This window comes from Acomys russatus, chromosome 11 (genome assembly GCF_903995435.1).
Source record: "Acomys russatus chromosome 11, mAcoRus1.1, whole genome shotgun sequence".
In the NCBI taxonomy this organism is placed as follows: Eukaryota; Metazoa; Chordata; class Mammalia; order Rodentia; family Muridae; genus Acomys; species Acomys russatus.
The window spans coordinates 57,396,054-57,419,082 of NC_067147.1; the positions used below are offsets into that span (position 1 = coordinate 57,396,054).

General features: G+C 51.5%; 1 protein-coding gene across 1 annotated transcript in view; it reads left to right on the forward strand.

Annotated features, from left to right (window-relative positions):
* Mdga1 (MAM domain containing glycosylphosphatidylinositol anchor 1) overlaps window positions 1–23,029 on the forward strand; it is a 56,589-nt gene that overhangs the window by 21,938 nt on the left and 11,622 nt on the right. The window contains 7 exon segments of the mRNA XM_051153394.1: window positions 8,189–8,328; window positions 13,417–13,591; window positions 15,488–15,684; window positions 16,552–16,684; window positions 16,886–17,158; window positions 19,762–19,892; window positions 19,894–20,092. Coding sequence (XP_051009351.1) covers window positions 8,189–8,328; window positions 13,417–13,591; window positions 15,488–15,684; window positions 16,552–16,684; window positions 16,886–17,158; window positions 19,762–19,892; window positions 19,894–20,092 — 1,248 coding nt within the window.

A 23,029-nucleotide genomic window follows, 5' to 3' on the forward strand; every position in this document is an offset into this window, starting at 1 on the left:
GGTGAGGGCGTGGGTAGACCTGAGCTCAGCTCTCCAGCTTACAGCAGTCCCTCTCTGACTCTCCACTGGCTTCCAGTCATAGCTGGTGGCCTCCTGGGGAAGTTAAGTATGGAGGGGGCGCGGGGGCGGGGAAATGCCACAAGATGGTGAACAGAGCCACAAGGTATCAGAGAGAAAAACAGAGTCTGGGTCCTAGCTCTGCTATGGTTCCAGGGAGTGACTCAATCAAGGTGTTTTCTTTTCTGTGCCTCAGTTTCCCTATTCATGAAGGAGGCTAAATATTGACTTGCCCTTTCTGTCTTAGATCAGCGATAAGGAACTTGAGCATATACAAGGCACACCGGGGACCCTGCCACTGCTGAGCATGGGTAGCAGAAGTGGCAGGGCTTTCACTCAGATGTTTACCATCACCTCATGGAGAGGTGAGTGCCTGAGAGCTCACGTTTGCCTCCTGAGGCTTGAGGGGCACTTCAGAGTGGCGGCCCATGGTTAGATGGCTTGCTGTGTACCATTTAACTTGTTTATCTAGTGTGTGCATGCATGCTTATGTGTGTGTGAGCATGATATACATGTGTGACTATGCACACGTATGTATGTTCCTCTGAGTGTGCTTGTGGGAGGCAGAGGAGAGTGTTAGACGTCCTGTTCTGTTAGTTCCCACTTTACTGATTAAGAAAGGGGTGTCTGGGCTTGGAGCTATGCTGGCAGCTAGCAAGCCCCAGCAATCCTCTTGCCATGTTGTGTCATCTGCACCGCCCCCATCAGCCCCTCATACTGAGGTCAGGCTCTAGGGCCTTACAAGGGAGCTGGGGATTTGAACTTAGGTCCTCATGCTTACACAGCAAGCACTCTTACGCTCTGAGCCATCTCCCCAGATGTTTTAAACACTCATTTGGATTTACTTATGCGTCCTCCCAGCTGCTATGGTTTTTTTCTTTTGTTTTGGTTTTTGTTTGTTTGTTTGTTTGTTTTGTTTTTTTGGTTTTTTGAGACAGGGTTTCTCTGTGTAGCCTTGGCTGTCCTGGACTTGCTTTGTAGACCAGGCTGGCCTCGAACTCACAGCAATCCACCTGCCTCTGCCTCCTGAGTGCTGGGATTAAAGGCGTGTGCCACCACACCTGGCCTTTTTAATTTTTTTTTAAAGTAAGAAGACCAAGGCTCCTGAGGCTTGAAGGGCACTGTACTTGAGAGGGGGGTGCTCAGAACAACACCCTTAGCCCCTCACTCCCTGCCTGACCCCCAGCATGCATTTCTAGTATACTCATGAGACATCTTTTCCAGTCTGATGTCTGCTCTGCGTGCTTCCGCACAGGGATGGAAGAGGACCACAGTGGTCGGTCTCCTGTCCCTCTTCTTGCTCCCGTTTCATCACCTGGGGAAGCCGTCACTCATCTTGAGAGCTTACGTTATCTGGGCCAGTGTTTTACAGATATTTCTTGGAACCCTCATGCTGGTTCTGAGGGACGTCAGCACTCTCATTTACAAGCCAAGAGGCTAAGGCACCAGGAATGGTTAGGGAACTTGAGAAGTGTTGCCCAGCAGGTGGGTAACAGACCTGGACGTTAGTCCTAGACCCCAGTGGCGTCAGAAGTCGGCTCCTCTCCCCAGTCTGTCACATCCCCCTGCGCTGGAGCTTTCACTGAACTCCCTGAAGCCACCTCGGTCCTCTTTGCCTCCCTGCTTGATCATTTCCTTTGAGGGTGAGTCCTGTTTACTTTTGGTGACAGTCTCTCCAGCACCCAGCAGGCGCAGACTCTGAGCGTTTGTTGTTGGGCAGATGGAAGAGGGGTTTGTGACAGGCCCTGGCTGGTGGCCTTTTGAAGCAGCTGATGCTGATGCTGCTCCTGGAGGCTTCCCAGGACAGGCAGAGCTGGGGGCTGAGGAGAAGTAGAGTCAGGGACAAAAAATATCAACAGAGAGAGAGAGAGGGAGAGAGACAGAGAGAGAGAGAGCGCAGAGCCTGGTAGTGACCTGTGGAGGGCAGTGTACATAGTGACATGCCCAGGCGAGGGGACACTAGAGATATGACACCAGGAAGAAAATGTAAGGCTAGAACCAAATAAATTCTTTTTCTTTTTTCTATTTCTTTTTGATTTTTCAAGACAGGGTTTCTCTGTGTAGTCCTGGCTGTTTTGGAACTTACTCTGTAGACCAGGCTGGCCTCGAACTTGGAGATCTGTCTGCCTCTGCCTCTCAAGTGCTGGGATTAAAGACATGCGCTGCCACCACTGCCCGGCTCAAATCAACTCTTAACACGTGACTTTTCCTCAGGAGATGTGAGTGGATGTCTGTCCACCCACATAAAGCACTGGTCAAACTGAATTTATGATAGTCACTTACAGGAGCCTCGGTGACTCAAAGGCTGGGGCATCCCTAGAGCTCCACCAGACTCTTCTCTCCAGCAGCTCTTCCTGCCCCTGGAACCTTGCCTTGGGAACCCCAAGCCGTCTGACTGCCTGATAACCGGCTGCAGTCTCTCTCTTCCCTCTGGGAAGGAGATGGTTCAATTCCCATGAAATGGCTACACCACCACCTTCGATGCTGGGGGTAGGGATGGGGACTGCAGGTGGTTCTGGGTTCTCTGGGATAATTACAATAATCAGTGCCAGCAGAGTTGGGCAAATGGATGGTTTTTTTAAAAAATTGTTTCTTGAACTGAAGTATAACTTAGTGTGTTAGTCACTATGACAAAACACCCGAGAAAATCTAAGAGTTGAAAAAGGGGTTGCTTTGGTTCATGGTCACCATGCCAAGGTTTTTTGTTTTGTTAAAAAAACAAAACAAAACAAAACAACAACAACAACAAAAACGAGCCGGGCGGTGGCGGCACACGCCTTTAATCCTAGCACTCGGGAGGCAGAGGCAGGCGGATCCCTGTGAGTTTGAGGCTAGCTTAGTCTACAAAGTGAGTCCAGGACAGCAAAGATAACATAGAGAAACCCTGCCTTGAAAAACCAAAACCAAAACCAAAACCAAAAACAAAACCAAAGCCGGACATGGTGGCACACGCCTTTAATCCCATCACTTGGGAGGCAGAGGCAGGCAGACCTCTGTGAGTTCGAAGCCAGCCTGGTCTACAAAGAGAGTTCAGGACAGCCAGGGTTCTGTTACACAGAGAAACCCTGTCTCAAAAAAAAAAATCAAAAAATAAAAAACAAACAAACAACCCCCCCCAAAACAAACAAACAAAAACCCAAAACATTAGTGCTGGGGATTAAACTCAAATTCTCACAAGTGCAAGGCAGGCACTTTCCTGACAGATGGATGTATTCAGCCATACCCAGCTTCCTGTTGATACAGGATCTCACATAGCCCAGGCTAGCCTCAAAATCTAGCCAAGAATGACCTTGAAGTGATCCTCCTGCTTCAGCCTCCCAAACACTCAGGCTACGGACGTGTGTCATCGTGCCTGGCTCTATGCAGGGCCTGGGATCAAATCCAGGGCCCCATGCATGCCAAGCAAGCATCCTACAAATTGGACTACAGCCTGAGCCTGCCTTATCAAAGGCCTTTGAACGAATTAGCGCCCTTATATCCATCATCTCTCACCATAGCTGGGGACCAAGCTTCCATCACATGAGCCTCTTGGGGAGGAACATGTCATATCCAAAGTATCACAGACAGGGTGAACCTCCAAACAGACACCTGGACATGTGGACCTGGCCACCATTGAACCGCACTCAGATGGAGGTGTCTTCCGTCCCGCCTCCCCGGCACATTCTAGTATTTTCTCCCAGTTAATAAGACCCTCTCCACCCGAGGGAGTCACTGCCAAGCCTCCGCTGCTATGAGGTTAGCTCTTACAGTCCTGAATTTTGAACAAATGGAATCATGCCTTACAAACACCTTTGTGTCTGGGTTCTCTCAAATCGCGCCTGGGAGGACCCGAGGGCGTGGGCCTCCCTGTCCTTCATCACTGTCATTTGGCTGATGATGCCAGCGTGAGCTGAGGAAGTGGCTCAGTGAGCAAAACGCACGCTCTGCAAGCCTGATGGGTTGGGTCCTGAGACCCCGTGTAAAACTTGGGTACAATAACGGAAGTCTAATCCCAGTGTGCCCTTACTGGGAGAAGGACAGCAGAGACAGGACGCAGCCCCGGACGCTGCGTGGCCAGCAAGCCTGCAGTATGTAGCCAAAAGACCCTGCCTTTTGTTGTTTTGGTTTGTTTGGTTGTTTTGGTTGTTTTTGCTTTTTGTTTTGAGGCAGACTCTCACTGTGTAGCCCTGGCTGGCATAGAACTTTCTATGTAGACCAGGCTGGCCTCGAACTCACAAGGCTCTGCCTGTCTCTGCCTCCCCACATACAAGCACGTGTGACCACACTGGGTTCACCTCTACCACTCTTGACAGGCACATGGGTTGATTCTGAGTTTTAGTTATTAGGAGAAAAGCCACTCAGAGGGATTCTCCTTTTTTTTTTTTTTTAAAGGTTTATTTGTAATTATGTGGATGTGTGTTTAGGGGGCAGTATGTGCATGTGGGTGCTGGGAACTGGACTCAGGTTCTCTGCAAGAGTAGAGTGAGCTCTTAGGCACTGAGGCACCTCTCCAGCCCCTTGGGAGATGCTTGGACCTATCACATGATTGCTGTGAGTGCTTGTTTCTGTTGCATCTATCCCCAAAGGAGGGACTATGTAATCATGGGGCACACACACGTTTAGCATTCATAACTGCCATGTTACAGTCAGATCTTAATAGCCAATGACAGCAGAAAGAGATGGCCAATCTTTTTTATTTTTTTCGAGACAGAGTCTTTCTGTGTAGCCTTGGCTGGCCTGGACTCCCTCTATAGACCAGTCTGGCCTCAAACTCACAGCGATCCACCCGCCTCTGCCTCCCTGAGTGCTGGGATTAAAGGTGGGCGCCAGAGGCCAGTGATTTTAATGACGTCATCTGTGATGGCCGCTCCCTGCTTCCAGTGTGGATGCTACAGGAGCTGCCTGTGTCTGCTGGCCAGGCCCCACCCCCACCCCCCCACCGCACCCTGGCCCAGGCTCGCCATGCCCTGAGCCTGCACAGCTTTGTAGCGCTTTTCTATCACTCCTTATCAGCCACCAAAGCTTCCGTCATTACAACACTGTCTTGCTGTGGGCAAGCCACAGCGTCCAAGATTATAGCTTATCTTCCATTGAAGCCTGTTCAACCGGTGTCTTCCTTGTCAAGAGGCACCCCGGGCTTCCTGCAGGCATCCATACAGCCGTCTGGCCTTATCAGCAGCCAGCACGCATGACATCTCTTGGTAGCTTGTTGCTTGATGAGGTTTCCTGGGGACCTGGGCCAAAGATGCCTATCTCTTCTGTGTATGGTGCATTTTTATGGCACGCTGACAGCGACAGGCCCAGTCCCTGGAGTGTGGCATGCATTTTATACAGGCAGCCCGTGCGCTGATTACAAAATCAATAGCGAGTTGAAAAGACCTCAGCGATCATCAATCTGCTGCCCTCTCACCGGTGGGGAAGCGGGCTCAGAGAGATGACTGCAATTGCCCAAAGACACACAGCTTATCTTTTAACTGCTCAGCCCAGATTCACTGTTCTGTGACAGCCATGCAGTCAGGATGGCCACCTGGACGCTGTAGAAGTTTACCTCGTTAGGTATGGCCAGCGTCATGTCCAGTGGCTGTACCACAAATCCTTCCAGCCTACCTGGGATTGGTGGCACATGTCTACTATCCCAGAACTTAGAAGCTAGGGGCAGGAGGATCAGGAGCGTAGTCCACCCTTGCCACAGAGTGTACTGGAAGCCAGCCTGGGCGTGGAGAGACCCTGTTTCAAACAATGTCTTGACCTGCTGGCCGGTTCCCTTTTGGCACAGTACTCTGGTTAGGGCATATTGTCCCATCAGTGTTGGTGACAGGCACTCCTTTTGAACCCGTGGCAGTTCTACAATCTACTCCTAGTGTTCATGCCCCCCACCGTGTCAGTTCGAGGGGTTGGCTGCACTCCCATTTCAGAGACGGGTAAAGTGAGGTCCAGACACCACTGCTGTTCTTCTTGGGTGACATGCAATGTGGAACTCAGCTCCAGCCAACTGCATGGGTCTTCTTTGTGCTTTAAAGTCTGAGGCAAATGCAGCTTTTCCACGGAGCCTCCCAGGACCACACTTTGCACAGTCTCACCAGGCACCCTGTGACATCACTCCTCAACATGGAGCCTTGTGTAGGGACCAAGACAAGGCCTACTGACCATGATCCTAAACCCGACAGACAGGATCTGACGTGTGGACACTGGATACAGGATGCTGGCAAGCTGCCATGTACTTTGTATCTGCATTTGCTCGCCTAATCCCTGCCCTCCCAGTGGTGAGCAAGCAGGTGTGAAGCTGGGACCTTCCCTTCTTTTTGGAGCCCAGGCACTAGTGGGTGGGGGCGGTTTGTGTTAGGAGGAGGGGGGGAGCAGTCAGTTTTCTCCTGTACCCCTCTAGCCTCTAGTAAACGCTTGGCTTACTCCTTTGGATCCTGGGTAGAGTGGAGCCACAGTCTTTTGAGGGCTCCTAGGCAGCTCCCATCAAAACTCCGTTCCTTGGAGGAGAAGCTACACGCAGCTTGGCGACAATGTGAACAAACGATTTGGCACTGGGAGAGAGGCCAAGGGGGCTGGGGAGGTAGATGGCTTAGTGGATAAAGCCCTTGCTTTACGCGTAGGACTGGAATTTGGATCTCCAGAGCCCACGTAAATACCAGGTGGGTGTGCCAGCCCGCCGTTAATCCCAGTGCTTGTTTGAAAGGTGGAGGAGAGGGATTCCTGGAAAAAGCAGGCTAGCTAGTTAGCTGTCTGAGAAAGATCTGGGCTTACTTGAGAGACCCTGACTTGATGAGTGGGGGAGTGACTGAGGAAGCCTGCTAATATCAACTTCAGGCTTCCACACACATGTGCACACGTGTTCACATATATTCTCACACACACTCACACACTCACAACAGCATACACATACGTATGCAGAGTAAAACTGAAAAAGCAGAGGCTTCGAGGGGAGAGGTGGGTGGTGCATAGGCACCTGACTTGCTAGCTACCTACCTGGTCTCAAGAGGTGGGCAGCCAAGCAAAAAATGGAATTTAGGAAGTTTAGCCTCAACCTGTCCCTAGGGGGAGCCCAAGAGCCTGAAGAGCCATGGCTATCCGTGTGCGTGCGTGCGTGCGCTGGCACAGGAGTCACCTGAATGCTTTGAGCTGTTAGTAGCACAAGGGGAGGGCCATACGTGTCATAGTGCTGAGCTGCAGGTAGCATCAAAAGCACCCAAGACTTGAAGTTACCAAGACAGTAAATCCAAGCTAATAGAGCAACGGCCACTTGGCCTGCAGTGCCATTGAACATGGGGGTCACAATGTGTGACCCAAGTCAAGTCTGGCCACTGTCCTCAATTAGCCAATTAAAAGAGACAGATTAAGAGTAGGGTGTGGGAAAAGATTAACTCAATGTGGCCACAATGGGAGGAGGGACAGAGATCCAGTGAACCCCCCCCCCAAAGTCCATGTTTAGGGGTCCTGAAATAAGATCAAAGTTTAAATAGAAGACCAAGGGTGTGCACACTAAGCAGGCTCTGTTGAAGTGCGGTCGGCTCACCATTGACCCGTCCTTGTCTAGGCTTAGGTCTCTTCCTGGCAGGTGGTCTGATACTTTGTTGCAGCTGTGTGAAATCTTTTCCCTGACACAAGTTCCTCTTGTGTCTGCTCCTTTTCCTTCTCCCATGGGCTTCCCACTCTTCAGGGTCTTTTGTTTGAATAGTCTGATAGCACAGATTGAGAGACAATGGTGTCTCTTTAGAATTTTATTCATTTCTGCCATGGCTGTTATAGCAGAGTATGTGGAGCACTCCCGCCCCCGCCCCCATGGCCCACTGCCTTGTCCCTCACTGAGGAGCTCACATGGCGTCACATGTTCTTCCCCAAGTTCTGAGGTCCCCTGATTCTGGCCTGGGCCCTGGGAAGAGTCAGTCCTGGCCTAGCAGGAGTGAAGTCTGGGAAGTCGGGCTGGCCTCTCCCCACACAGGCTGAGAAGCAGCCCTAGCCCCTGAGCTCAGTGAGTCCTCCCTATCCCTCCTCCATCTTCTCCACTGAGCTTGGTGAGTCCTCCCTATCCCTCCTCCATCTTCTCCACTGAGCTTGGTGAGTCCTCCCTACCCCCTCCTCTGTCCTCTCTCCACTGAGCTCCGTGAGTCCTCCCTATCCCTCCTCCCTCCTCTCTTCACAGCTCCAGCCCAGGCCCAGATCGTGCATGCCGGGCAGGCCTGTGTGGTGAAGGAGGACAATATCAGTGAGCGAGTCTACACCATCCGGGAGAGCGACACCCTGGTGCTGCAGTGCCTGGTCACCGGACACCCTCGGCCCCAGGTAAGATGGGCCATTGGCCTTGCCGGGCACCTGTCCTGCTCGCACTCCATCGCCTGGGTTCAGAGTTTGAGAGGAAGCAGAAGTTGGGGGTGGGGTGGGGACACTCCACTCCCAAGGCAAGCAACATGGAGGAACAGCAAAGACTGGCACCCAGATGATTAGCCTGGAAATTAACTCTTTAGGGGAAGTGCCCATCACCGGAAAACATTGACAGCTGAGAGGAGAAATGGAATGCCAGATGTTCTGTTCCACTTCATCCTTCATCTCTGTGGAGGAGACGCATCGTTACACACACCCTCAAGAAATGCTGGAGGGCAGACCGTATGCCAAGGAGGCCCCTTGCCCAGTACACTTGCTCTCTCTATCCGCCCCACTCTCTCTGGCTCCTCCAAAGGCCCCACTTCACATCTTCGAGAAAGTGAAGGCCTGGGAGGCGGGGCAAACTCCCAAAGTCCCGCAGCACTTAGGAAAGCGGAAGCAGAATTTGAGTCCAGAAGCCGTGCCCTCTGTAGCCACATTGCACTCTTCTTTGGGTTAGGAGCCACACGAATGGTACCAGCAACAACACTTCAGGCTTCTTTTGGCAGGCCAGAGCAAACTCTGGAGGTTCGAAGACACAAGGCAATTAGAAGCGGGGCAGAAGACAAGTCTCTGGAAATGCCAGATGAGTTTTGTTCATAGATCAAGTGCTCAGGTTCAGGCAGGGGGTGGGAGCTGGCTATTGGTGATGGAGGAGGCAGATGGGGAGGAGGCTGGAGGAGCTGGCTGCCTGGCAAGCTGCCGTGACCTTTAATACTTGAATAGCAGCAACAAAGGTGGCAATTGGATTCCAGGAAGGACATTGAAACAGCAGAATACTTTTCTCTCCCCACCCCCTGCCCCCACCACCACCCCGATAATCTGGGAGAATGGAGACAGCTTTCATAGCTTTGGCTTTGAGATAAGCAGATGCGTAAGGAAAACCCCTAAAGACCCCTTCCACCTATAGACTTCCCCCATCACGGCTCAGAGGTTCGTTTGGCATTGGTGACCGTGCAGCTGCGTTTCTGTGGATGTTTATGTCACACGTGATGACTGCAGTGGGATGTGGTGGCTGGTGAGGGTAGAGAGCAGGCATTCCAGGCTCTACCTGCCTTCCCTGCATGTGTCCCATACGTGACCACTGGTGGCCAAGGCTAGGTGATGGGAGGTGGGGGGGGGGGAGGGAAGGTCTTGTGTAACCCAGGCAAGGCCTCAAATTTGCCACATAGCCAAGGATAACTTTGAGCTTCTGACCTTCCTGCTTGCACTTAGGTAGTGCTAACATTACAGACATGAGCTACCACACCCAGTTTGGGCAGTGCTGGGGATCAAACGCAGGGTTTGGACCATGCTAGGCCTGTTGGGCAGCCACCCTCTGTCTTCCTGTTTTCATCAGTGGCTTCATCGCTCACCCTGTCAGACAAGCTCACATGTTTGGCTCTCCCCTGTCTCCTCAGCAGCTGGCCAGCCTCTGGCTTTTTGTGTCTTGCACAGGCCCCCTCTTCATCATGCCTCTAGCTCGGCTCTTCAGTCCTGTCCCTAGCCCACTATAGTAGATTGAAACTGACCTCCCAGGCTCTTTGCTTGCCCCCCTCCCTTCATTCCATTGGAAAGAACACCCCCAAATTAGCTCCATCACCTCACTCCCCACACTCAGCAACAACCAGTGGCTCCCCGTTTTCATCAGCTTTGTTTAAGTCCCTGGGCGTGCAACAGGAGAGTCTCTCTTTATCCTGGCCGCCCACTTGCCCCTACACATCCATGCCCTAACTTTATAGGCCTCCTCCCATCATTCCCCAGTATTCTCTGTGTACCCCGCTTCTGTCACTGTGATGTCCTCTCCCCAGAAGCCCACTTTCCGGCCTGCTTCCTTACAGCTACACCAAGCATCGTCATGTTCCAAACACAGCGATGGGTGTCAAGGATGCCACTGGGGCACCTATCCATCAGGGGAGCAAGGGTGGGCCTCGAGGTCCATGCTGTGGTCAGGGTGGAGGACTGAGTGAACGCAGAGTCATCAGTCCAAACAAGAAGCAAGAGCATGAGCATGCTAGGGTCTGAGACACACAGGAAATCTATGCAGGAGGGGAAGCCACAGGGGCCGGGTGGTGGTGGGGCACGCCTTTAATCCCAGCACTTGGGAAGCAGAGGCAGGCGGATGGCTGTGAGTTCGAGGCCAGCCTGGTCTACAAAGTGAGTCCAGGACAGCCAGGGCTACACAGAGAAACCCTGTCTGGAAAGAAGAAGAAAGAGGAGGAGGAGAAGAAGAAGAGGAAGAGGAGAAGGAAGAGGAGGAGGAAGAAGAAGAGGAGGAAGAGGAGGAGAAAGAGGAGGAGGAGGGGAAGCTACAAATGCAAGTTCTTTGTTGCTACTCAAGCAAAACAGTGACTTGAGAACAAGTTGTTGCTCAGGAGGTAAGGGAGTGGCTTAGAGAGCTAGCAAGCTGGAAAAGACGGCGGGCCAGGAAGTACATCATCAGGTGGCACCCCTGCCTGGTGTGTGCGAAGCTCTGAGGTCCATCCCCGGCACTACAAAATGAGGCGTGATGGCACACGCCTGTAATCCCAGCACTTCAAGAGATGGAGTCAGGAGCGTCTGGAGTTCAAAGTCATCCTCAGGTACACATCGAGTTCAAGGCCAGCCTAGGCTATAGGAGACCCCATTTCAAAAATAAAAGAGAGGCCCTTGCTGGGTGGTGGGTGCTGGGCTTATGCAGGGAGCTGTGGGGGAGGTGCAGGACAGAGGGGTGGTCACGGACTCCGGGTGTTCTGCCATTTTGATGCACAGCTGCTGTTCTCTTTAACCTCCCCCTTCCCCCCTTCCCCCCAAATGTTCTGGGTTCTTTAAATCTAAGGAAAAGTTACAGACGAGAAAGGCATATGTTCTTTGTGCCTTTCCGAGGAACAATTAACCCCATAGCTAATTACTAGGACACAAAAGACTCCTCTGAGGACAAGAAGAGAGTGAAAAGCCACCTTTCCCTGGAGAAACAGAGAAGCAACTGTCCCTGGCCGGACAGAAGAAGAGAACATTTGTGTGGGGACAGTTTTTAAGCTGTCAGGTGTTGTCTACGATAAAGCATATGGCCCAGCTGTGTGATTTCCCAGGTTAGTGGGATTTGAAGTCACCTAAGAGCAAACAAATTGAGAAGGTTTAAGGAGCGTTCCAGCAGCGGTGAGCAGAAGTGACCATGTGCACAGGGCAGGTAGGGCTGAGGTCCGCAGGAGGCAGTGTGTCCACTGCTGGGACAAAATGCCTGAGAAAGTAAACTTTTATCTCAGGGTTTCAAAAGCATCCCAAAGCAGGACCCTGCTGTGACAAACTGCTTCAGACTAGTTCCCACTTGCCGGTTCCACAATCTCCATGCCATCAGAGCTGGAAATGTCAATAATCTACGTCCCCAAAGCCCATTGGCTAGCAACAAAGCCTTGAACACACAAACCTTCTGGGGACCGTGCACATTCAAACCACAGCAGGGTGATCCGCAACTAAAATCTTCTGCCTATGAAGAGGACCAGAAGTCTGTTCCCAGAGTCACAGCAACACCTCTGAGAAAGCAGAACTTTGTTCTATATCTTAAATCAGTTTGATATGGGAAAACACAATCAGAAATCACAGAAATAAAAAGAGCACAGCAAATGGCCTTAATACCTCAGAGATATAGCTAAAGAGAAAATTAGTAAATTGGACAATAGGGCTAAGGACGTTAGCCACAAGTCTGAAGAAACAATAGAAATTATGAAAGGTTTGGGGGCTGTAAGGCCAATTAGTAAAGTGCCTGGCGCTCACGAAGCCCTGGGTTTGACCCCGGCACTGCATTAATGGAGGTGGTGCGACACTTACGTGGAGGCAGAAGAATAGGAGTTTAAGGTTATCTGTCAGCTACATAGCATTTGAAAACAACCTGGGGTTGGGGTGGGGGGGGGGGGGGGGTGGGGGTCGGGGGTGAAGAACAACCATCTAGAACTTTGGTTCCAGTGGCTCCAACACCCTCTTCTGGCCTCCAAAGGAGGCATGTTACATGGTACACAGAAATAAAAGAGACCAAAACAAAACAAAACAAAAACCCACAAAATCCAAGTTTTGACTAGTATGTTAGAATCCACATAGAGACATTAAGGTATGAGCCACTGAGCATCAACAGTTACCAAGAGCACTATTAATAATAGAAATTGTCGAGCGGCTAATGTATTCGAGGCACCACACTTAAGTGCTTCGCTCCCTAAGCTTCATAGCTTGCAAAGTAGATATTATGCTATATTAGCTATTGTTAACTGGCAGATACTTCAAAATGCAGGGGCTTGAATCCCGGAACACTTTCTATCAACCAGCGCCAGTGGCAGGACTCCAGCAGGGGCTGATGCTGATGCAGGCTCTCTCATGGGGCTGCAGCTGGGTATCAGTCATCTGAGGATGACGGGGGCTGGGGCACTCTTTTCAGAGGGAAGTGGTTCCTGGTGGCCGGAGGCTTCTCTTAGGCTCCTCTCCACAGGACTGCTTAGGACAGAAGAGCTGGCTTTCTCTGGGTCAAGGTCACAGTGGAAGTCAGTTTCTTACCCTATCCTAGTCACTCTCTGGCTGAAGTCTACTGGCTGCACAGACCCTCTGTAGACCAGTGGGCTGGGCTTACAGAAGAGAGTGAAGCCCAGAAGGCCATCTTTGAGACTGGCTTCCAGCAGCGTTCTTTCACATCCAGGAGTGTGAGTCTGAGGAGAAACCTATGAGATCACTAAGATCACAGCGGGTCAACACAGTTTACTCAGTTAGCAGTCTTCCCAACGCTAAGTATATACAGTCCTCCACAACCCTAGGCAACTTAGTTGGGAAAAATAGGCAGGAAAGGCTAGCTCAAGTCTGCGGTACATGTCCTGTAGACCCTCAGCTCTGCCTAGGCTCCTAACTTAGAGTCTCCTCCCTTTGACCTTAACCTCTGCCCTGCCCTAAGGGGTCCACCCTCTCCTGTGCCCTGGGGAGCATCGGCAGGGAGGGGACGCCTTCTGGGGGTGGGGTGTGGGCGGGGGGGGGGGGGGCGGGACTCCAGCCTCAGTCTGGTGACTTCCCACCCAGGTGCGGTGGACCAAAACTGCTGGCAGCGCATCCGACAAGTTCCAGGAGACATCTGTATTCAACGAGACTCTGCGGATCGAGCGCATAGCCCGCACCCAGGGTGGCCGCTACTACTGCAAGGCGGAGAACGGAGTGGGCGTGCCAGCCATCAAGTCTATCCGCGTGGATGTGCAGTGTGAGTTGAGATCCCGTGAGGCTCCGGACCCTGACAGACCGTGCCTCTGCAGGGGACAGCTCTCAGGGGTGGGGAAGGAATAAGATAGAGTTGAGCCATCGTGATGGAGGATAGAAAAGATCTCTTTGGGAATGGATAGCTGCGTGCCGTCCCTCCACCCTGTATCTCCCTAAACCTTTTCTGCATTTCCTTTTCACCCTCCTCTCGTGGACTTTGATGTAGCCCTTTAAAGTGGACAGGGTGGGCCAGGCGTGGTGGCGCACGCCTTTAATCCTAGCACTTGGGAGGCAGAGGCAGGCGGATCGCTGTGAGTTCGAGGCCAGCCTGGTCTACAAAGTGAGTCCAGGACAGCCAAGATAACACAGAGAAATCCTGTCTCAGGGAAAAAACAAACAAAACAAAAAAACTAAAGTGGACAGGGCATGTTGAGTTATTTTTCTTCCACAGGTGAGGAAAAGAGAAGTACCAAAGTCTTGCTCCCAGCAAAGAGTAGGGCAGCCTCCTATGTGAGTTGAGGACATAGGGACAGTTCTGGAATTCTCCTCCCCACTACCCCGTGGGACTGTAGACACCCCCAGTCAAAGACCTGGCTGTACACTGGACTCTCTGAAGAAAGTTTAAAAACGTATTTATTTATGTAGTGTAGTGTGTGACACAGGGCAACTTGAAGGAGCTGTTCTCGCCTTCTTCTATCTCCTGGGTCCTGGGGATCAAAGGCAGCCATCAGGCTCGGTGGGAGGGGCCTTTACAGGTTGAGCCATCTCTCCTATCTGCTGACCCCTGGGCTCCGCTTCCAGAAGTTCTTACGTGAGTGACAGGGAATGTGGCCTGACATCAAGGATTTCCTTTAGCTATCTGTTCAACAACTGTTTATGTTTGCACATGTGTGTAAACACCCATTGGTTTCGAGATGGTAGGGTGTTTGCAAGGAGCTAGGCTGGGGCCGGTCCAACCTGTGGTCTGGAGGCGACATGCACCCTACGAAGGCTGTAATTGCAGCCTGGCACAAAATAGTAAGCTCAGTTAAAAACATTATGAGATTCTTTTTTTTTTTTTTTTTTGGTCTTTGCAGTTCTCGGTCTTGAGCTTTCTAGATGAAAGTGCCAGGTCCCATTTTCAGAATGCTGGATGTGCCCGCTGGGCAATTCCCTATGCCTCTTCCAGGCAACAGTGCCGCAGAGACGATCGCACCCATGAGGGGCTCTAGGCAGCCATGTTAAGAAGAAATTCTAGGCTCAGTTGATAGGGCATTTGCTCCACCTGCAAAAAAGGCCCTAGGTTTGATGCCCAGGACTGTCTAAATGGTGTGTGGTGGTGTGTGCCTGCAAGACCCAAGCTTGGGCTGTGGAGGCAGGAGGATCAGAAGTTCAAGGTCAGCTTCAGCTGCATAGTGAGTTCCAGGCCAGCCTGGGATATGTGAGACCCTGGCTCAAAAACAAAACAAACCTCAAAAAAGCGGCAACAACAAAAGGAAAATCTCCACATTGTTTGAACTGAGTGAAGGCTACCCATCTAGTCTGATTGGCCCTTGAGGAAACTGAGGCCCAGAAAGAAGAGGAACTTAGGTAGGTCATGCTACCAATTCGCAGCCAATGAGGGAGTTGAATTTAGCTTTCAACTTGTTTCTGGCCTACAGCTGCCTCTTCCAGTCTATGAAATGTACAGAGCTAGAGGCTCCATACAGGTCCCTGGGGAAGGACAGCTGGAAGTGAGCCTGGGATGCCATCAGGTCCAGTCCCCGGCCTCTAACAGCTTGGTCAAACTTGCAAAACCCAAGGCAGGCGTCAGCCTCTTGTGTCCTTTGAGAGTGGCTCTGCTCTCCCCAAGGGCTTCAAGGAGCCTGAGCCCCCTGCTCTAGGGTCACCTCATCTTGACTTAGGGCTGGTGTCCTTGCAGACTTGGATGAGCCCGTGCTGACAGTGCACCAGACTGTGAGCGACGTCCGAGGCAACTTCTACCAGGAGAAGACCGTGTTTCTACGCTGCACCGTCAGCTCCAACCCACCTGCCCGTTTTATCTGGAAGCGGGGCTCCGACACCCTCTCCCACAGCCAGGACAATGGGGTTGACATCTATGAGCCTCTCTACACCCAGGTCAGGATGGGCAGCTGGCTCCCCATACTTTTGACCCCATAAGAGATCTGGGGGCAGGAGGGGGGCAGCTGAGGCCTTGTGACCTAGATGCCTGCCTCCTGGCCTGATTTCAACAATTCAGTGCCGGGGTGGGAGGCATCTATTCTAGAGTTCACACAGCCTGGGTTAAAAAGTCAGAGCAGAGAGGTCAGAGGACAGGATGAGTGCCAGACAGGCAACATGTTCCCTGGAGTGTGGCTGGATAGGAAAAAACAAACAAACACATCGGCAGAACAAGCAAACCATCTATGCCTGTTTCTCAGGCTGAGATGGGGACCTCTGAGCATATACTACAGGAGTTGGGGTGGAAAGGCCTCTCCCAGTCTATGCTCCTGTGCAGTACAAAGAGATGGTGACAAAACCATTCTGCTAGGGGTGGGGAGCTTTCAGAAGTGACTGCTGGTCCCTTATGTGTCCTGTGGGCCAGTCTCAGAAGGGGACACTGAGGCCTAACCCTGGACAGTGTGCACCAGGGCAGCCTCGGCCTTAGAGAAGCCAGGGGAAACACAGCCCCAGGCACAGAGGCTTCCTCAGCAAAGATGGTATGGGCAGGGCTTGGGGAGGTGAGACCTAGGACACAAATTGTCACCAGGTGTGGTGGCGCATGCCTTTAATCCCAGCACTTGGGAGGCAGGCAGATCGCTGTGAGTTCAAGGCCAGCCTGCTCTACAAAGCAAGTCCAGGACAACCAAAGCTAACACGGAGAGACCCTGTCTCACCCTCCCCCCCCAAAAAACCCAAATTGCCTGCTATCTGTGGTATGGGGTAGATGAATGAATGTGGGAGAGCCAAGCAGGTCCCTCACTCCAGTGCTCCATTGTCACCCAGGGGGAGACGAAGGTCTTGAAGCTGAAGAACTTGCGGCCCCAAGACTATGCCAGCTACACCTGCCAGGTGTCTGTGCGTAATGTGTGTGGCATCCCAGACAAGGCCATCACCTTCCTGCTCACCAACACCACAGGTACATGCGCCTCCCTGCCCACACCCCGTGTGGACCCACTCCCCACCCTGTACCAGCTCCTCCTCCCCAACACCCATTTCTGGGTTTCCCTCCTCCCTGCCAGAGTTTCCCTGGCCCCTCCCCCAGGCTTCTCTGTTTCCTCATCTCCCTCTCCTTTAGCCCTGGAAGCCTCCTGAGACCCCACCTCCTTGTCCCCCTCAGCACCGCCAGCCTTGAAGCTGTCTGTGAATGAAACTCTGGTGGTGAACCCTGGGGAGACGGTGACAGTGCAGTGTCTGCTGACGGGTGGCGATCCCCTCCCCCAGCTGCATTGGTCCCACGGACCTGGCCCACTGCCCCTGGGTGCTCTGGCTCAAGGTGGTACCCTCAGCATCCCTTCAGTGCAGGCCCGGGACTCTGGCTACTACAACAACTGCACAGCCACCAACAATGTAGGCAACCCGGCCAAGAAGACGGTCAACCTGCTGGTGCGATGTACGTGACCTGGAGGGGCTGGTGGGAAGTAGTGGGGAAAACAGGGTCTCTGTCCTTCAGGGACTACAGGTGGACTGGGAGACGGGACCATCTGTTTGCCCCCAGAGGATAAAGTGTGTCAGGGAGCCACCATCCAGGCTGTCTGGTTTCCCTGCAATTCAGCAGTCTACCATCAGGGGGCAGAAGAACTGCAATTTGCAATTTACAAGAAGAAGGGTTGGTATTGGTGGCATGTTTCTTTTAGACCAGTAAATGAAGGCTGCAAAAAGTTAAATGTGGGTACTGCAGACCTCAAGGGAAATCTCCTGGTTTTCTTCCTAGCTGCAGATTGATCAAACTTAAGGGACTGTTACACATATTTCTATAGACCATATATACATTTTCCCAAAAAAAGACAGGGTTTCACTATGTAGCTCTGGCTGGCCTGAAATTCACTACATAGACCAGGCTTTCCTCCAACTCACAGAGACCCACCTCAAGATGCTGCCCAAGTGCTGGGATTAAGGCTGTTTTGTATATGGGTAAACATTTAGTAGCATAGAGTGTCAATGAATCTGAAGATAATTACTAAGTGTCAAATAGTATCGACCTTGGTAAAGATCTAAAGAAATACATATTCATTCCTTACTAACCCTCTGCCTTGGTTGCTTTCATTAGCTGCTTGGGGTTTTGTTTTTGTTTTTGTTTTTGTTTTGCGTGTGCGGTCTTTGATGGTGTCTTTTTTTAAGACCCAAAGACCCAAACTTTCCGGTCATGATGATCCCAGCACTTGGAAGGTGGAGGCAAAAAGACCAGGAGTGGAGATCAACCTTGGCTACTTAGCAAGTGCAGGACTAGTCTGGGGCCCCTCCTGTCTCAAAAAACAAAAACCGTGGGCTGGAGAGATGGCTCGGCAGTTGATAGCACTTCCTGCTCTTGCAGAGGACCCAAACGCAGTTCCAAGCACAAACACAGTGGCTCACAGCTACCTGTAATTCCAGGTCCAAGAGATAGGACCCTCTTCTGGCCTGCATGGGCACCATGCACACATGTGGTGCACATATATACACATCAGCAAACACACACACACACACACACACACACACACACACACACACACACAAACATCTGCCCCCAAGATGGGGTTTCTATGTGTAGTCCTTGCTGTCCTGGAACTTGCTCTGTAGACCAGGCTGGTCTTGAACTCAGAGATGCACCTTCCTCTGCCTCTGCCTCTGCCGAGTGTTGAGATTAAAGGTGTGTGGCACCACTGCCTAGCTTAAAAGTGGGATTTTGTTTTGTTTTTAAGACACAGTGTCTCTGTGTATCCCTGGCTGTCCTGGAACTCACTTTGTAGACTAGGCTGTCCTTGAGCTCACAGAGATCTGCCTGCCTCTGCCTCCCAGAGTGCTGGGATTAAAGACGTGTGCCACCACACCTGGTTGGGATTTTTTTTTTTTTAATGTATAATAATTTTCTAAGACAACAAACAAATGAATGTAAAAGACCCAGGCTTCTGCCAGCTCTTTAGTCTTGAAAGTGAAGTAAGGTGCTGGCTGACAGATGTGGCCAACCTTTGCTTCCGACTGGATTTTACATTGGTCTCTCGCTGCCCGGCGTGACTCTTTCCAAGTCTCCTCTGAGCGAGAACCTGACTCTTTTCCTCTCTTCGCCTTGACTTGGATTGAGAAATAAAGTAACAAGATTAGAGCTCTCTGGCCACAGCACATTTCCCATCAAAGATGAGCTGCCTCCAGCTGATCACACTTGACCTTTAAGACATGGGCTGGTGAGAGCTTTCTTGAGTAGTGTGGTCACCTCTCAGGGTGAGTCTGCAGTCCGCCTTGTCCAGCCCAGACCTGATTGCCATGCCCCATGTACCAGTGTTCTGTCAGGTTAAGACCTCGACTCTCAAGGGCGTCGAATAAGACTCACATTTTAAAAAGCATCCAGACCCTTTGTTTTCTAAACCCTGTGATGTCATGCAATTGTATGCAGGGTCATCATGTTGTATTTTTATCCTTAAACAAACCACACAGGCATATTGTAAAGAATCAGGCAGTACAAAGGGCGGGGAGGGGGGGAGGGTGGTGCAATTTGCTCTTCAGTTTCCTTTGAATCCCTGCTAGACAGAGCCACTCTCAAAGCTCACATTTCCTTCTAAATCAATACTTTGCACACCCAAGGCTTAAAACAGGAATAAAAACAAATCAGTGTTACGGCCAAGAAGGCTCTGAGGGTGTAAGTTAGACTGGCTGAGCCCCAGCTCCCTCCATCATGAGGAATGCATAGTGGGCACCTCTCTCATAGACAGTGGGACAGGTTAGATGCGCTGGTCCATGTATGATGCTTGGGCCCCCAGCATCTCACTGATGGTGTGTGCTCACTGAAAATGCCTGGCGTTATCACCAATCTCACTTTTCTGCACTGAGCTCTTTAACGCTATTAAAACATCTCTGAGCCATTGGAGTCATTTCTAGGCTGAGTGTGTTTGTGTGTGTGTGTGCAGGGGTGGGGTGCAGCCAGTTTGATGAGAGAAGCTGGGGGGAGGGGGACGGACATGGACACCTGTCCCCTGTCCTTGGGTCAGCCCCAGCCCTTCTTTGCTCCCCGTCTCCTCACAGCCTTGAAGAACGCCACATTTCAGATCACCCCCGACGTGATCAAGGAGAGTGAGAACATTCAACTGGGCCAGGACCTGAAGCTGTCGTGCCACGTGGACGCGGTGCCCCAGGAGAAGGTGACCTACCAGTGGTTTTAAAAATGGCAAGCCAGCACGCATGTCCAAGCGGCTGTTGGTGACTCGGAACGACCCTGAGTTGCCCGCCATCACCAGCAGCCTGGAGCTCATCGACCTGCACTTTAGTGACTACGGCACCTACCTGTGCCTGGCTTCCTTCCCGGGGTCACCCGTGCCTGACCTCAGCGTAGAGGTCAACATCTCCTCTGAGACAGGTGGGAGCTGTGGGGAAGTGGTGTGTGCGTGTGTGGTAGAGGAGGAAGGATGGGGTGTGGGGACGGAAGGACGGTCGGACGGATGGATGGACAGCAATTTGCAAATGGTGCCCAGAGGGAGGAAGACACCATGTGTTCATACCACACACACACGTTGGGTCCCTGTCATAGCCAGGCCCTGGGACAGGCTCTGGGGCGGGGGGGGGGGGGGCGAGAGTGATGGGCTGCGTTCATTGAACTTGGTAGGAAGATGAGGCTGTTTCTGACGGCTCGCAAGGAAACATGTCACTGCAAACTGTAATTTGAGTGAGAGCTGAGAAAGGAACAAGATCTTACTAAGCAAAAGAGGCCGAGGGAGGCCACAGAATCAACACGTGCAATGTCACTGAGGCGGGAGAGCACACTGGCCATTTGGAGGATGGAAGAGGGAGAATTGGCTGGGAGAGCAAAATAAGTACGCCCAGAAAGGTCACCCTAGGGATCTCTCAGTCCGTGGAGGCTGGAGGTCTAAGGTCTAAGGTCTAAGGTCAAGCTGCCGGCAGGGTTGGGTCCCTGGCTGGTTAGTGGCATCTTCTCTCTACGCATGTCTGTGTCCTAGATCTGATTAGGGGAGATCCCATCGACTTCAGCTTTCAAAGGCCTGCCTCCAATATAGCATAAGATGTATAATACACATTTTTCAGACCTTGGCCGCAGGATGCCAACACCTTGAGTTTAAGGGTACAGAATGCATCCCATAGTGAATATTCAAGTCTTTATTCTAATAATAATTATTAGAATACAGTGAATTGATAATGGGAAATTGACCATTCACTATACATTTTTTTTAAATTTATTTAGTTTTATGTGTATTGGTGTGCGGGTGTCAGATCCCTTGGAACTGGAGTTACAGACAGTTGTGAGCTGCCATGTGGGTGCTGGGAATTGAACTCAGGTCCTTTGGAAGAGCAGACAATGCTCTTAACCACTGAGCCATCTCTCCAATCCTTTACTATGCATTCTTATGAGTGTATTTTTCCTACGTTCACCTCCGTGGTTCATTTTATGGGGTGGCTTTTTTTTTTCAACTTTTCATTATTTTACTTTGTGTGGGTATGCATATGTACACGTGCGCCGTAGTGCACGTGTGGGAGTCAGAGGACAGCTTGCTGGAGTCGGTTCTCTCCTTCTACCACGTGGGTCCCAGGGGTCAAACCCAGGTGGATAGGTTTGGCAGCAAGCGCCTTTTACCGTGGAGGTATCTCAGCAGCTGAGCCTGGTAGTTTTTGTCTTCTCATTTTACTGGCGGAGAAGGCGGCCTTAGAAACTCAGCAAGCAGTGAAGCTGGGGTGAAAGCCCAGGAGGGGGCGCTTCGGAGACTGTGCTGAGCCACCGCCGTGGGAGAGTGGCATGAGATGAGACCCAAGGGTGATCTTTTTTTTTGGTTTTTCGAGACAGGGTCTCTCTGTGTAGCCTTGGCTGTCCTAGACTCACTTTGTAGACCAGGCTGGCCTCGAACTCACAGCGATCCGCCTACCTCTGCCTCCCTAGTGCTGGGATTACAGGTGTGCGCCACCAAGCCCGGCCCGAGGGTGATCTTGGGAAGAGGGTCTCCAGGACCTCATGGAAGCCAGCTGACGTTGGCTGGGGAGCCACGTGACCAAACACTACAACGCCAGCACTAGAGTGTTCCTCCTGTGGCCCTTAAGCGATTTCTCTTGGTGGGAAATTCAACCCAGTGGCCTTAGAGAACCCTTCCATCTTGACATCTGCACACAGGGAAACCCAATGAGACCGCAGAGAGCGGAAGGGGCTTCTAGAAGGAGTTAGACTTGAGTAAGACCTCAGAGTGGATCCACAAAGACCACAGATTCGTTTTTACAGAGCGCGTTGTGCCAAGTCCTGGGGAGCTAAAAGCCCGGACTCCAGAACCACCAGCCCCTTTCTCAGAACTTATGGTCTGAGCAGGAGAACTAGGGCTGTTAAAAGAAGGGAGAAGGCAGAGAAAATACTAGGACCCTTACCTGGGAGGCGAAGGACTCTGCAAAGGGGACCCCAGCAAAGGAAAGCCAGGCTGCTTAAGGAAACCGAATAAGTCTTTCTGGAGCGGGGAAGGTGGCCTCTGCCAGGTCAGGAGATAAACCCAGGAAGAAATGCAGCAAACAGAACACAGGAGCCCCACAGTGCAGGAGACTGGGTGTGCCTCGCAGCAGGCGAGGGGATTTCTTTACAAGGGTGCTGTGCAGCTGAGACACCAGGGTACACATCAGAGCTGAGGCTGAGAGTGATGGAAAACAGAGTCTGGGGCATTGCCTCCCCAGAGCCCAAGTGTAGAGCTTTAACCTAAGGGCACATGGCCAAAGAGGGGGGGGCATCTCTTCATCCTGGGGGCCCCCCTGAGGGAAGGGACCTAGGGCTGCTTCTGCATTTGGCTCACAGGTCTGATGCCTGGAGCACAGAAGCCTTGTAAAAGTCTCTGAAAACAATTTAAACCTGGAGAGCGGGGGAAAATGAATGAACTGGGTTTAAAATAGGAAGAGAAAGCCGTGAAATGAAAGCCAATAGATGCACAATTTTTGGCAGGGTACAATCTATATAAACTAGATAACTGGACCTTCGCCTGGTTTGTACAGCTATTTGCAAATAATCGCTTTATATTTAATTATATTTAATGTTCAACACTTGACATTTAATGATAAAATGTTTGATGTGGGCTGAGACCCAGGGAGGTCTTCTAAAAAACCTTCCATTTGGCAGTGTGTATGGGTGGAGTGGGTTCAGCTGTGAATAATAGAACTCTAATTAACAGTGATTTAACCGCTGGGGTGGGGCTCAGCCGTAGAGCCACGGGCTTAGCATGCTTAAGGCCCTGGGGTCCTTTGTGAGCGCCACACACAAGCTAGGTGTGTGTTAAGCCATCTTGTAGAAGTCGGCTGGTAAGCAGGCTGGTTTATGATA